This window comes from Phacochoerus africanus, chromosome 7 (genome assembly GCF_016906955.1).
Source record: "Phacochoerus africanus isolate WHEZ1 chromosome 7, ROS_Pafr_v1, whole genome shotgun sequence".
NCBI lineage: Eukaryota > Metazoa > Chordata > Mammalia > Artiodactyla > Suidae > Phacochoerus > Phacochoerus africanus.
The window spans coordinates 85,918,882-85,935,300 of record NC_062550.1 but is presented as its reverse complement, the minus strand read 5'-3'; the positions used below and the strand labels follow the sequence as shown (position 1 = coordinate 85,935,300).

Below are 16,419 nucleotides of genomic sequence, written 5' to 3'. Positions count from 1 at the left end.
GAACTATTATAATGCCAGTTTTAGCAATGAGAAAACTGAGTCTTTATACAAATAAAATAAAATGAACTCAAACATTTCAACTCTATATACTATGTTTGAAAGAATTTCCCCTTGTTAAAGTGGGACGCCATAGGCTCAGGGTGCTAATGTCCATGTAGACGGTAACAGACTGACTGTAACAAATGCAGCACACACTGCTGGGGGGTATTGATGATGGGGCAAGTTGTGCATATGAGGTGGGAGGCGGGGTTAGGGAATAAATGGGAACTTAACATTTTCTGGTCAGTTTTGCTGTGAATGTAAAAGTGCTCTAAAAAAATGGAGTTTAACTTTTTTAAAAAAGACGGAAAATTCTTGAGTACTGTATAGATAGAATTTTTGTTATTCAAAGCTAGTAAGTGATCAATCTGTTTTTCACTAATATTAAGATGCTACTGTGTTGAATACTGAGAATCAGATTTTTATGATCAAATTTCCTAAAACAGATGCTGTTTATCTGGAATTATTAAAAAATAAGTATTAGACGCTCCTGTCATGGCTCAGCTGTTAAGGAACTCAACTAGGAACCATGAAGTTGTGAGTTCAATCTCTGGTCTCGCTCAATGGGTTAAGGATCTGGCATTGCCATGAGCTGTGGTGTAGGTCGCAGACGCGGCTCAGATCTGGCATTGCTGTGGTTCTGGTGAAGGCTGGCGGCTATAGCTCCAATTCGACCCCTAGTCTGGGAACCTACATATGTCGCGGGTGCGGCCCTAGAAAAGACAAAAAGAAAAAACAAACAAACAAAAAAAAGTATTAAAATTCTTTCAGGGTAAGATAATAAGTTATCCTCAAATATTCATACAGGATAGGCAAAGGATTGAAATACAAGTCTTAGTAAATAAGGGAAAAAGGATGGAATGTTTATTTGGAAACCTACTTGTTGATAAGGAAGACTAGGAGGATTGTAAGACAAAAACTTTTACTTCCTAGGGCAGTAATTCTCAATTTTAAGGGGGTGCAGATTCATCTGGTATGTCAATCTTTTGCTTTGGCACTGATTTTATCTACTTTCATCTACTATTATCGAAACCTAACCAACATGAAATAACTTATTTTTTTAATAAACAAGATTATATGAATGATTTATCCATGTAAGATATGAAAGACATTGATCTAAGCATCAATATATTTTAACTTGTAATAATTTATCTAAATATTCTTGATATCTAGTAACAATGGTAACAGTGAAGTATAAGAAGTCCAAAACAGGAGTTCCCATCATGGCTCAGTGGTTAACGAATCCAACTGGAAACCATGGGGTTGTGGGTTCAATCCCTGGCCTTGCTCAGTGGGTTGGGGATCCAGCGTTGCCATGAGCTGTGGTGTGGGTCGCAGACATGGCTCGGATCCCGTGGCTGTGGCTGTGGCTGGCAGCTACAGCTCCAATTAGACCCCTAGCCTAGGAACTTCCATGTGACCCAGGAGCAGCCCTAGAAAAGACAAAAATACCAAAAAAAAAAGTCTGAAACAACTGTAACTTATTATTTATTCATTATTTGGTCTTTTTAGGGCTGCATCTGCATATGGAGGTTCCCAGGCTAGGGATGGAATTGGAGCTGTAGCTGCCGGCCTAGGCCACAGTCACAGCAATGTCAGATCCTTAACCCACTGAGAGAGGCCAGGAATCTAATATGCATCCTCATGGGTACTGGTCGGGTTTATTTCTGCTGAGCCACGACAGGAACTCCTGAAACAACTGCAATTTAATAATAATAATAATTAAAAAAAACTGTGCTTTCGGTTGTTGAGAGTCCTAGGTCCTAATACTACTATGATTTTTGTTGACAAGATTTAAAGAAAATGTGAAATTGAAATCAGAGGTAAAAAAAAGAGATGATTTTCCCCATCCAAGTTAATGTATCCCAAGTTTAGAACCACTATGCAAATGATCTCAAAATCAGATTGACAAAAGGTTCTTCTTCTTGGTTAAGGAAGATCTTTGCTGTGGATGAACAGTGTTTTTTAAATTATCCATAAAGGTATTATCTGTCTTCTCTAGAGCTAGTTTTGGGGAGTCTAATATTAAATATACAATCTAATGCTTTAATAAAGGACAAGTTATAAGTATTTAATGCTTTAATAAAGGACAGTTGTGACATATAATGTCACAATTTTGAGGTTTTAAAGTATGTAATTGGTTTCTTTTGTAATCGTACACTTTATTTTATACATTTAAAAACACTAATTTCATTTCACTAAAGTGCCAAAGGATCCTCAGCACAATTAAGAATCTCTGCTTTTCAAAGATTATTCAGCATAATTTTTTTTGTCTTTGTGTGTGTGTGTGTGTCTTTTTTTTAGGGCCACACCTGCAGCATATGGCGGTTCCCAGGCTAGAGGTCCAGTCGGAGCTACAACTGCTGGCCTACGCTGCAGCCACAGCAACGTGGGATCTGAGCCGCATCTGCAACCTACACCACAGCTCACGGCAATGCCGGATCCATAACCCATTGAGCGAGGCCAGGGATCGAACCCGCAACCTCATGGTTCCCAGTCGGATTCATTTCCGCTGTGCCATGATGGGAACTCCAGCATAATGTTTTTGAAACTGTTCCCATGTAATTACTGCTATAACACCCATAAATATGTATTTTTTAGACCATTGTCACTTGACAAAATATACCTGGCTTCATTTATGAGCTGCTGAAGCTTCTTCCTTCCTCCCTCCATCTCTTTTTTTGTGGCCATGCCTGAGGCATGTGGAAGCTCCTGGCCCAGAGACTGACCTGTGCAACAGCAGAGACCCTGGCCAATGCAATGACAATACCAGATCCTTAACTCACTGAGCTACCACTGAACTCCTGAAGCTCCTTTCTAAAATATTTATGTCTTATGCATTTTCTTTCTAATCCCCTACGACCACCATAAAATAGGTTTCTCAACCTTGGCTTTATTGATAATCTGGCCTGTGTAATTCTTTGTTTTGCAGGATATCTGGTGCACTACAGGATATTTAGCAGACTCTCTAAATGTTATCCACTAAATGCCACAAAAACTCGCTAATTGTGACAGTTAAAAACATCTCTAAACACTGCCAGATGTCCCCTGGAACCACTTAAGAAGCTCTACTCTGAAGTATATATGACTATGGATATATTATAGATAACATGATCAATAACAGAAACTGTCCCCACCTTTGAAAGTTTCAGCAGAGAGCAAATAGAAATTTAACAATCTTTCCTATCCATTTACCATCCTCTTTATAAGGATTTACAGGGACTAGCTTGTTGATAAGCTGAAAACTTCATGATGTATCACTCACCTATTCTTAAGGCAGCACATTTTATTCAAGAGGAAAAGAAGACAAAAGAAGGAGTATGGAGTTAATAGTTGAACGTGGAAACAAAAATACTGTGGTATTTCAGGTTTGTGTACATCCAGTTCCCTAAAAGAGACGCAGTGGTTTAAAATATCAGAGCTCTTGGTATACCACTTTGGGTTAAATGCATCCTAGAAGCCAGAGAGGGAAACAATTGATGGCTTTACTAACTTCATCTGACACTTAAGCCCAGCAGTTGCAAAAGTTATAAAAGCAGTTGAAAAAGTTGCAGCAGTAAATAGGGTTTTATGCAAAACATTATTTGGCTGAAGGTTAAGTCTGATGGTAGGCTTAAAAAATTGCAGGTAGAAGATGAGCACTGTAAACTTTTTTTAGGTCATGTAAAAATTCTCAGCACTTCTGCCTGTACTTAAAGATTTGTTTAAAAAGAAACATTTTATTCTAGTATTCTAGCCATATTTTGACAATTCTGAGTCAAAAATAACACACCTGACTGGCCAGTCTGTTGAGTACCTTTAAAATCCACAATAAGGTTAAATTTCTGCTGTATTACTTGCACTATGCATAGAACTGGTATTGTCCTTCACCTCCCCCCATTTAAAATGTGCAGTCCCAGTGGACTACCAAAAGATTTTGCTGATTAGGGTCAGAACAGAAATGCTTACTGGGGACTTGTAAAGGAAGAAGAGATGATGGTAAGAAACTCTGTAACTTGGGTCTGATTCAAATCCTTGGCTTTTTCTGTATTCTAACTTTTCTCCTGCCCTGCTTCTAGTCAACGTAGCCTAGTACCACAAAAGTTTTTATTTATATATTCATTTACTTATTTTTTATTTTTTGCTTTTCAGGGCTGCACCTGAGGGATATGGAAGTTCCTAAGCTAGGGGTTAAACTAGAGCTACAGCTGCCGGCCTACATCACAGCCACAGCCATGCCAGATCCAAGCTGCCCCTGCAACCTACACCACAGCTCATGGCAACGCAGGATCCTTAACCCACTGAATGAGGCCAGGGATGGAACCTGCGTCCTCATGGATATTAGTCAGATTTGCTTCCGCTGAGGATGGCAACTCCCTGAGATTCATTTTTATTGAGAGAAACATAGTTGTTTTGGTTCTTATTTAAGGCCTTACCTAAAGAAAGACCACGGGTCTAATAGGTACCATTAACAAATTAACAACCATTTCAAGAGTTCCCATCGTGGTGCAGCAAAAACGAATCTGACTAGGAACCACGAGGTTGAGGGTTTGGTCCCTGGCTTCACTCAGCGGGTTAAAGGTCTGGCGTTGCCGTAAGCTGTGGCATAGGTTGCAGACACGGCTCGGATCTGGCTTGGCTGTGGCTGTGGTGTAGGTTGGCAGCTGCAGCTCCAATTAGACCCCTAGCCTTGGAACCTCCATATGCCGAGGGTGCAGCCCTCAAAAAGACAGAAGACAAAAAAAAAAAAAAAAAAAAAACTACAGGAGTTCCTGCAGAAGCGCCATGGAGTCAGGGAAGTCTCTGTTGCACCAGCACGCAGGGCCAGCACAGTGGGTTAAAGGACCCATTGCTGCCTCAGATGCGGCGTAGGTCTCAACTGTGGCTTGGAAGGGATACCTAGCTCAGGAACTCCACATGCTGTGGGGTGGTCAAAAAAGGAAAAAAAATCAAGACAAAAAAACAAGCAAAACTATACTGATCTTAACTTGGGAGAAAAAGGCACTTCACGTTTGAAGGGTATATATTATACATCTGGAAATTTTCACATCAAAAAGGGCATTATATCAAATAGATGTGGCATAGCAAAGAAGAGAATACAAATCTAAATTTTAAAATAGCTCTAAAGAAGACACTGCTGTCTCTCACTTGAGAATGATGTCAACATGCCTCTTCTTCAGATCGTATGGTGCAACATAACAGGAGACTGAGACAGTTTCGTTTTTTCCAGTTAATAGATCAGAGTAGAAATTCCAGTTCTTTTACTTTCTAGCTGTCTAAGTGTGGGCAAGTTAGAGCGGCTACTGCAGCCAGAAATACTATGCACTCAAATATATGGTGAGTGAATTAATAAATGATTTAAGCTTCTCTACATTTCAGTTTCTATAATTCTACAAAAGAGACAATTAGGAGTTCCCATTGTGGCGCAGTGGAAACGAATCCAACTAGGAACCACGAGGACGCAGGTTCTATCCCTGGCCTCAATCAGTGGGTTAAGGATCCAGCGTTGCCATAAGCTATGGTGTAGGTCGTGGACACAGCTCGGATCTGGCGTTGCTGTGGCTCCGTTAGACGCCTGGCCTGGGAACCTCCATGTGCCACAGGTGCGGCCCTAAAAAGCAAAAAAATTAAAAATAAAAATAAATTAAATAAAAAATAAAGAGCTAATTAGACCTCTCTCAAAGGGCTGAGATATGATGATTTAAACGCATATAAAGCACTTAGTACAATGCCTAGCACGCAATAAGCACACAATAAATATTAAATAATGTCATCACACCAAGTAAAAAGTCTACAACTGACATAAATATCCAAACTGCTAAAACAGGAATTGTAAATAATAAGTTACAGCCAACCCTAGATTATCATCCATTAAGGAGAAAAAGGCAATAAACTACCTTTCAATTTCATGAATTTGTGGTCAACAAACTTCTCTAGAGGTCAAGGAAGAACTAAGGAGTATATAGTCAAAACAGTTGCAAAGGTTGTGGCGGAGAGTTGAGAGAGGAACACAACAGGGGAAAGAATGAATCATGAGGCTTTGATAATGCATGAGCAAACCAATAAACAAAAGACAATTAGGGTTATATTTGATCTAGTCTTCAGAAAACAGCACTCACTCCTCAGACAGTGAAAACTGTCAGGCCCCACAAAGGTGCAAGGCTACCCCTACCTCAGGGCAGCTCAAGGAAGCTGCTTTTATAGATGTGTCTGTTGCTTGTTTTGTTGTTGTTTATTATTTATTATTATTATTTTGTCTTTTTGCCTTTTCTAGGGCTGCTCTCACAGCATGTGGAGGTTCCCAGGCCAGGGGTCGAATCGGACCTGCAGCCGCCGGCCTACACCAGAGCCACAGCAACGCAGGATCCAAGCTGCGTCTGCGACCTATACCACAGCTCACGGCAACACCAGATCCTTCACCCGCTGAGTAAGGCCAGGGATCGAACCCAAAACCTCATGGTTCCTAGTGGGATTCGTTATCCACTGAGCCACGACGGGAACTCCCTGTTGTTGTTTTTTAACCTGGTGATAAGAATTATGGCCATGGAGCACTTCTCTGCTAATATCCTTTCTTCAGATACTTCTCCACACTACCTTGGTTTAACAAGTGAAAGGTTAAATCCTTGACTTACTGCTTTTTAGTCAGTCAGTTCTATACGCCATTTATAGAGGCAGCAGAATAATACAAAGTTCAAGGAAGCAAGCACCTAGACTCTGGGCCTGTTAGATGAAAAAAATATTGACTTGAGCCCCTTACTCCATCAGTTATCATATATTTCAATTTCTTTTGTCTTAGTGAGAAGGCAGAAGTGATTTTGATAACTAGACAAAAGAACAGCTGGAATCTTATACACACGAAAAGTTTTCCCGGTTCCATGCAATTTTTATTAATAACATAGCTAACAAAAACTATATGCTGATTCCCTACCTTATGTTATATATAAGACATAACAAACTAAATATTGTTTAATTGACTCAGCTGTGATTATCACATTTTCCTCTTTTCTCTTTTTTTTTGGGGGAGGTGGGTTTATTTGATTTTCAAAAATTAATAAGATTTTTACAGTAGCTTCACAAGCACAAGTTAATAATTCAACTGACAAAATTTGGTATTTACTAGTTAACTTCTTGGAAACATTTTTATTGTGTCAATCAAAATGCAACTGGAATGGAGATACATCACATATTGTACAAAAAGTAGGAGACTGGCTAGGACTGGGAAGTCTCTAGGTATTCTCCACGGTATTTCATGAAGCAGGCCTTGATTTTTTTTTTTTTTTTCAGGGATTAAACCCATGCCGCAGCAGCGCCACAAGCCACTGCAGTGACAGTACCAGATCCTTAAATTGCTGTGCCCCAAGGGAACTCCAGACCTTGACTTCTTAATGAAATCATTTTAATTTCTGTTTAAATCATCCCTAAAAGCGTATTTAGCTTTAAGTGGTCACTGAACTTTTGGAAAGTAGAATTTGCAAGCATAGAGAAATACCATGATACCAATGGGGGGATTTTCTTTAACATTAAAGTGTATATGTGTATCCTGTTCCCAATGACAACAATCTTGACTCTTACACCTTTCAGGCAGCAACAATTCCTCTACAAGAACAGTTTCTCTTCAAGGATTTGACTGGGGAGGATACTCAGTCAAAGGGTGAACAGTAACTTCAGCACTCAGGTGGTTCATGACACCAAAATGGGGCCCTAGGTTTTGACGTAATCCTCAAGAAGTAAAGAAAACTGAGCAAAAACACCACCTTTTGGTTTCAGAACAATGTTGTTCTATTTCCTTGTCCTCTTTCTTCCTTCTTAAACCTAATTTCAACCCATTCTCTTTTTTGGCTTTTTATAAGACAGAGTCGTCCCTAGATCTGGTACCTAATCTGTAACTGAGCTACTTGATCCTTACTTCACAAGTCATATGCACAAAGTATTTTATTTATTATTTTTTTTTGGCCTCACCTCTGGCATGAAAAAGTTCCAGAGCCAGGGATCAAACATGAGCCACAGCAGTGACAAGGCCTGATCCTTAACCCACTGCACCACCAGGGAACTCCGTATTTTTATTTTTATTTCCATGATGATATTTGATGCCAAAGTTACATTTCTAGGCTACCTCCTCAATCATCTTTTGGATCAAGCAATGTAAAATAATGTACACCTAAAACGTAAATCTTTGAGGTAGGAGAAACATAACCAATTTCAAAATAAAAAATGTCTTTAACTGTGAAATACAATTATTATCTTCAATTACAATAAGCCTTACTGAACTGCTTCACAAAAGTCTCAGAAGTTTAATTCAGCAGAGATGGGCTGCAGGAAGATGGTAATAGAACCAAAGAGGATTTAAGGTATATTAACATAATAATTGGGCGAGAAGAGGTCACGGTATATGAATACACAGACTGTAAATCTTGTTTTAGTCCTTTGCTACCTTCAAAAGTGCGAGGTGATATCTGGGCTACACATTAGACCAACACCACTGGACCTACCTCCTCACAAACTGTAGAAAAGCGGTTGAGGAACTGTACAGTGTGCACCACAAATTGGTTTAGAAATGCCACCGTTCTTTTCTGTTGAATAGCTGGCACCTGTGTTGCGTAAAAATAAACATGATCCGTACAGGAGGAAGGTACACCGTGCAATCCCCTCGATATTAATAATGGGGCGTTTCTCTGTGTGATATGAGTTACTGGAAGTACTGCCAATAGTCATTAACTTGTTTTCCTAACCTGTGGGGGTGGGGTGTTCAAAGATGACAGACGCTGCAAAGTTTGAGAAAGGGCTCTGGATTCACAAGAGCGAACTTCCGCAGGTATAGGCAACACGTAAACACACGAAAACCTTAAGGGCCGAATAAAAGAGGTAGGGTTAGAAATCGGAACTGGCCCGTGTCGCCAGTGGTTCACCCTTGAGGACAGGGACTCGTGACCTGGGAAGCGAAGCCCGGGAGAGGTACACTACACTGCCCCCGCCCTTCCTTACCTCAGGAGGGACCTCTTTAAAGGGCAAACTCTGGGACTCTCCCTCCGGAGAGAGATGAGACAGGCCTAGGACAGCGTTGGGCTTAGAGAGATGGGGTCTCCCTGGGAACCCGGCGTCCCTTCCCCATCCTCCTCCCAGGTCACCTGAGTTCAACTCCATCTTTTACAAACCTTAGTCAGGTCTATGCCTGACCCCATGAGAGGAAGCCCATCCTCATCCATCTCCTCAGCGGGTACGGGACACAGGGTTCACCCACACACCCCTCCCCGACCAGGCCAGCCCAACCCGGTAATAGCTTACGAACACCTCCCCCCAGTCCCCACCTCCCGGGTTCTTCCCGCCGGAAGGAAACGCCTCCTCTCGCCAATCACTCGGCGGCTTCCGGAGAGCCCACCCCTTCGCAAGGCATTCTGGGATTGGTAGTTTTAGTTCCGGATTGTGACGTCGGACGAAGAGCGCCGAGTCTAGAAAGGGTGAAATTCTCTTCTCGCAAGATTTTAAAAATGGGGCGGGGAAAAGTAAAGCATCCCGACTGTTTGAGGTTATCCCTCTGCTTAGTGTTGTCTCTTGTATAAGGCAGCTGAGGCATTCGTTAATAAATAAATAAATAAATATATATAGTTTGTTTTTGTTGTTATTTTTAACATACTAAGTGCCAGATTGACCCCTGGGCCCTAATTTAATCAGGTTGAGCATATGTATCTATAGAACTCTAAAAATATTAACTTATCTAAAATTGGCCAATTAACAGAAATTCTCCAAAGTGGTTTGGTTTCTTAAAAGAAGAAAAGACAAGTATAATTCTGTGAGATATAATTCTAGTTAACGGAAGAGTGGGACTTTCTCATTGCCTCCTAGGATTCTTGATGATACTCTTCCATAGCTCCTGAAGGCAGTGCCACTCACAACATAATAACTGAATTTCCAGGGCTGTTAAAAAACAATCTATAGCTAGAAGTCTTGGTCGTCTTCCTGAAATCCTCTGAAATACCCGTGTCCTTTCTCCAGGCCTTCTCTCATTGGAAATGGATTACCAGATTTCAATTACTGTAGTGAATTTTGGAGACAAAACAAGTAAATTGTAACGAATACTGATTTCAAAAGGCAGAGTCCATGAATCCCACCTGCATGTAACATATCTATTAAATTAAAAGGTCTTAAAGCATTTTTCAGTAGTTATGTTTTCAGGAGTTCCCATTGTGGTGCAGTGGAAACGAATCCGGGACTAGGAACCATGAGGTTGTGGGTTCGATCCTCGCTCAGTGGCTTAAGGATCCAGTGTTGCTGTGAGCTGTGGTGTAGGTCACAGATGTGCTTGGGTCTGGTGTTGCTGTGGCTGTGGTGTAGGCTGGCAGCTGTAGCTCCTAGCCTGGGAACCTCCATATGCCACAGTGTGGCCCTAAAAAGCAAAAACAAAAATAATAGTTATATTTTCAGAGCCTGTAACTAGAAAATCACTTATTTAATTTCTTCATGAATTGGTTCTTAGTTGAGGGAAATCATTAGCATTGAGTTCCTATTTTTCTTTTCTTTTTTTTTTTCCCTCATTTGTTTCAGAATGAACAGTTAGAGGGGTATAGTGTTGGTTCAGAATAGTGGGAAAATAAATGTGTCTCTTGTCCCTCTTCCCCCATACCTCAGGAGTGATACACATCATCTATTGGGGCTTGGTTAAGTGAAGGCATTCTAGCCTAGTTATTCATCCCAAGCTAGTTATAATCTAGCCTAGTTAAGAATCCATTGTTTCAGGCTCCTTCTTTTAATTGTGGCTTTCCTAGTTTCACTCAGAAAGTTGGGTTGTAGGCTTTTCTAAGCAGGAGAGACTGGATTCCTCCACAAAAGTGGGGTAACCTCACGAGAAGAGATCTGAGATATTTACAGTTGGGGGGCAGGAGGTCCCCAATAAAAGAGCACAAAGCCTAGGGACTAAGAAAGCTTGCTTTCGTTAAGGGGGTTGGGGAAAGTTCCTTCTGTTGCATTTGTCCCCACAGACTTTAATTTATGGAGATGGCTGAATGATGACAGAAAGGTTGATACCATTGAAAGAATGTGCTACTTACATTTCCCAAGAGAAGGGGGTGCCATGTCACACAGGGCCAAAAGGGAATGCCAGATTTTAGTTAGAAGGGACAGAAGCAGGAACGAGATGAAAGCCTAGGCCATATCCTTTTTTGGGATTTCTGTGGGAAAGGCAAGCAGGGCAGGAGAAACAGGTGAAGACTGGCTGGTGTGAATGATTCCAGTGGCTTTGGGGCACAGGAGCTCTCTCTGCTGTCTGTGCCTGGCTCTGGGTTGATTTAGGGCAGGGGAAATGTTGGCTTAGGGAATGAGAGTTTAGATAAGGAGATGGTTAGGGGTAAGGGCTGTGATCGGTTGGGTTGCATATGAAAAACACACTTCCAAGTAAATTGTTGGACTGTCTTTGGACTAGCTAGTCTTGGGAGGTGTAGTCTTTCCCAGAGTCTATAAGGCCACAAATGCCAGAGCTCCAGGAATAGAGAAAATAAGAAAATATAGTTAATAATTGTCCCTTTGATGAATAAAGCTACAAACACAGTTTATAGAATCTAGAAAAAAAGAACTCTCAGAATTCCCTTGTGGCACAGTGGGTGAAGGATCTTGCATGTCACTTCTGTGGCTCAAGTCACTGCTGTGGCATGGGTTCAGTTGATGGCCTGGGAGCTTCTGCATGCCATTTGGCCAAAACACTCAAGAAAGAAAGAAGACAGAAAGAAAGAAGAAAGAAAGAAAGAAAGAAAGAAAGAAAGAAAGAAACCGAAAAGAAAGAAAGAAAGAAGAAAGAAAGAAAGAAGAAAGAAAGAAAGAAAGAAAGCCAAGAAGAAAGAAAGAAAGAAAGAAAGAAAGAAAACAGAACACTCACCTTTCAGTCTGTAGCCTTCAGCCACAGCCCTCTATAGTTTCAGCACGAGGAGCTTCCGTCTTGGCATAGCAGACACTAGGAACCATGAGGTTTTGGGTTTGATCCTTGGCCTCGGTCAGTGGGTTAAGGATCTGGCGTTGCCGTGAACTGTGGTGTAGGTCGCACACATGGCTCGGATCTGGCATTGCTGTGGCTGTGGTGTAGGCCAGCAGCTGTAGCTCTGATTAGACCCCTAGCCTGGGAACCTCCATATGTTGCAAGTGCAGCCCTAAAAAGCAATAATAATAATAATAAAAAATAAAAAAATAAAAAAAACCTCCTGGGTTTAGAGTCTCATTCAATTTCTCAAGAAGCGATCAGGAGTTCCTCCGGTGGCACAGTGGATCTGGTTATTGTCTCTGGGGCATTGTGGATTTGATCCCCAGCCTGGGACAGTGGGTTAAAGATCCGGCATTGCTACAGCTGTGGCATAGGTTGCAGCTGCCACTGGGATTCAATCCCTGGCCAGAGAACTTCCTTATGCCACCAGTGTGGCCAAAATAAATAAATAAATAAATAAATAAATAAAATTTTTAAAAACTGATCAAAGGGGAAGGAGTGGTTGCCTGGCTATGCAAACCACAGAGAAGGTATTTGGGAGGGAGGATCTAAATAATTCCTCATCCAGACTCTCAATCAAACCTCCTGTTTTAATAACCCCTAATACACTGCACCCCACTTCAGAGGAAACAAGTTTCCGTCAAATCCAAGTGTCTTCTTAACTGCCATTTCTCCTCTTTTAATCTCTTTTGCCTTTGTGTGTGTATGTGTGTGACACCTGCAATATATGGAATTTCCTGGGTCAGGGATCAAATATGAACTGCAGCTGCAGCCTACACCACAGCTGCTGCAATGCCAGATCCTTATCCCACTGTGCCTGCCTGAGATCAAACCCCTGCCTCCTCAGAGACAACACTGGATCCTTAACCTATTGTGCCACGGTATGAACTCCTAAAGCTTCTTGCTTTCATCTCTCACTTGAGACCTTTATCTTTTTGTGATCATGTGGTATTGCCAACCACTTTGTAATTTCTTTGAGGTCAGAGGCCAGTTTCCATTTCTTTATATTCCTTTATACCCATTACAGAGCCATGCACATGGTGATATCTGTTTATTTTTAGGTTAAGAATGTATTACAAAAGTGAAATATTTATTAAGGGAAGTGTAAAGAGAAAAGCATAGGAAGGAAAAATGTCACCCATTATCAGTCTTCTTTGGAGTTCTCTTTGTGGCCCAGTGGTTAACTAACGCAGATGAGGCCCTAAAAAGCAAAGCAAAAAACAAAAAAACAAAAAACAAAAAAAAAACCCCAAAAACAAAAAACAAAAAAACACCATTACCATGTTTATAGAGCCAAGGTATTTTGTCTTGAATTCACTAGGTCTGATTTTTTTCCCCAGTGGTGGGGTATACATGAGGTATGCATTAGCTTTGTATGCCTTCTATGGTACTCTGTCCTCTTGATGAAATAACCCTTTCAATTTATTTATTTATTTTTTTAAAGCAGCCACTATCAGTGCTTCTAGTTAACCTCCTTTGGCTATTTCAGTAAATGACTCAGCATCTGGACTCCTTAAATTAGTCAGGTTATTTTGAATCACAACCTCATAAAACCACTTAAAACTACTGTGTAAATTCAATATCAACATTTCCTTCTGTAGCCTTGTTTCTAGAATTCAAAATGATCATATTATAATTTTTTCTATTACCCTTTAAAAAAATGACTGGGCCAGAAGGTATGAGCCAGTCAGTCTAGGAAAGTGGTTCACAATATTTTCCAGAATGAAAAGCCCTTTTTAATAGAAAAAAAAGTTTTTGAGGGACTCCAGATAATTGTGGCTCAATATTTAACATTCATTGAATGAATACCTTCACATTGTTGAGGATTTAAAATGGGAATATTAAAAGGAAGTGGGTTAACCATATTGGGAAATCCACCTTAAAATGCCAAATTTTCATGCAAAGACAGTATTTCACTCCCTTTTCTTTTCCAGGCCAGCTTCTGGAAATATATCCTGCCTTAGAAAATCTTGCCTCTTAACATATTACATAGACAGGAATAATTGAAGTATTCTGGCTTTCATCTGAACTCTGGAGCCAACCTAGGGTCACAAGATATCAAGATGACAGGCACATCCTGACATATCTGGGAACTTTTAAACCTTCTCAAAACCAATGAATGAGATCTTCAAAAGCTATTCTCTTTGAACTAGAGGGAAGGGTCCATTGGCAGGCTCATTCCTCCACTACCTGTTAATGGTGCTTGGGAGAGGAAGTGAGGAATGGCAGGACACCTGGGTCCACATTGCTTGAATTATGTGTGCAGTTTGATATGGAGCTATGTTATCTCAGGATCACAGTAGTTCATGGATTCAAAGGAAAAAAAGTCTTTTGATAGTGGTAAAATGAATATTGAGAAACCTTTCCAATAATTTCATATCCTTCCAGTTATTTGCCATCAACAGGTTGGGAAGAAATGACTCAGGGTTTTGTAAAGATTATAAATACATCTGAACATATCTTAGTTACCGTGGTAGGTGGGTGGAATGATGAAGAAGGGAATTGATCAAAAACACTAACAGAATTCCAGGACTGCTCCAGGGGTTTGGAGCTTAATGTGTTTGTGGGGTAAGCCAAGGATGGGATGAGACCCCCAAAGCAGCTATAGATATGGTTAGGTCCTGTACTCGCTCAAAATCAAGTGCCAGGGATATCTTTTTAGGTGCTCTATAGATTTCAAGTGAAAGATGCTTCCACGGATGTTTCCCTTGGTATACTAATTTGGAGAGGAATGCAGCCTTAGCTGCTCACAACACAACTTGAAGCACCTGTGTCCAACTTGCAGGAGAATCAGCTACAGAACATCTGGCAAAGTATTTTACATTTCAGAGTCTAAATCTTTTTTTTTTTTTTTGTCTTTTTGCCATTTCTTGGGCTGCTCCTGCGGCATATGGGAGGTTCCCAGGCTAGGGGTCTAATCGGAGCTGTAGCCGCCAGCCTACGCCAGAGCCACAGCAACGCGGGATCCGAGCCGCGTCTGCGACCTACGCCACAGCTCACGGCAACGCCGGATCATTAACCTACTGAGCAAGGGCAGGGATCAAACCCGCAACCTCATGGTTCCTAGTCGGGTTCGTTAACCACTGCGCCACGACAGGAACTCCACAGAGTCTAAATCTTAATGGGAAAAATCCCACTTTTTTTTTTTTTTTTGGTAGGCTGGAAATGAAAGTGACCTAAGTGATTATACAAAAATTATGATAAAAATGTTATTTTATCTGTAATAAACATCTAGTTTTCATAAGTACTAGAACAGAAGGAATTAGCAATTAACCAAAGAAGCATTGAAGTAAGAAAAGATGGTAGAAAGAAGTTCTTTAAAAAATAACTTATAGAGTTCCTGTTATGGCACAGCAGAAATGAATCCGACTAGGAAACATGAGGTTGTGGGTTCAATCCCTGGCCTTGCTCAGTGGGTTAAGGATCCTGCATTGCTGTGGCTGTAGTGTAGGTCAAGAGCTGTAGCTCCAATTTGATCCCTAGCTGGGGAAACTCCATATGCTGTAGGTGCAGGCCTAAAAAGCAAACCAACAAACAAAACCCTTAATGTCAACTAAGAAATTAATTTCTTAAAGTTATAATCTAAGTAAAAAATTAACCAAAATGAACTAATTTATTTCTACAAGTCTACCTTCTTTATCATTGGGGTATAATTTATCACTAGTTGCTTCTGGCTTACTTAAGAGGTTAGTTAGTTGTCTGGGGCTTGTTTCCTTTATATACTGTCTCAAAAATAGAGATTTCCTGAAACAGTATTAGAAAGCTCTTCTTGAGATGGTTGCAGAGATTAACCTTAATTTTGGCCAAAGTCTAATCTTGTCTGGATTTGGCCCCATGATATGACAACAGCTGTGTTTATAAGAAAGATCAAAGTTTTGTGTTTACCATTAGAAGCAAAGAGATCAGCAGCATTTATTGTCTTTTACTATAAAGGAAGGAAATAAGCACTCACTACAGCACTGAAACTGCAGTTGGAAGAAATGCTTATTTCATACATCTTTAAATCTATTGTGTTTTTCAAATTGTTTGCAAAGGCTGAGAAACCTGGTGGCCTCCCCTTTTCCTTACCATTGTTCGTATGGATTTTACAAGCTTATATAAATGTTACAAGTTTCAAGGTAGAGTATTCTGTTAAAAATTAGATGCGAAGGCAAACAGCTATATAACAAAGACTAAGTTAAGCAGGAATAAGCTCATCCAAAGAAATGTAACTTAAGCCTACATAAGGGCAACAATTGTTTTTACTAAGTTAGTTCAAAGAACAGCTGAAAAAGTCAGCAAGCAGATTCAATGCCTTTGATTTCCCATGAAGTCTGCATCCATGCATGCAAAAGAAATTGGTTATGTCGAGTTTGAGTAAGAGATGTCATCAAATGTGTATTGGGTTTTCCTTTTGTGAAATGAGATCCTCAAAGCTGATATCCCAATTGTTTTGTTGT

At 40.5% G+C, this 16,419-nt stretch overlaps 1 protein-coding gene across 2 annotated transcripts in view; it reads right to left on the bottom strand.

The window, feature by feature from the left end:
* The window catches only part of WASHC3 (WASH complex subunit 3), a 58,669-nt gene extending 49,286 nt beyond the window's left edge, over positions 1-9,383 (bottom strand). Inside the window, exons 1-2 of one of the 2 annotated variants that reach the window (XM_047788175.1) lie at positions 9,171-9,383; positions 8,508-8,606 (exon numbers count right to left, since the gene is read on the bottom strand). In XM_047788175.1, the coding sequence (XP_047644131.1) occupies positions 8,508-8,606; positions 9,171-9,221 (150 nt within the window). In that variant the 5' untranslated portion in view covers positions 9,222-9,383. The remainder of the gene's footprint in view (positions 1-8,507; positions 8,607-9,170) is intronic. The other variant, XM_047788174.1, reaches the window with a different exon arrangement.
* Positions 9,384-16,419: the final 7,036 nt, after the last annotated feature.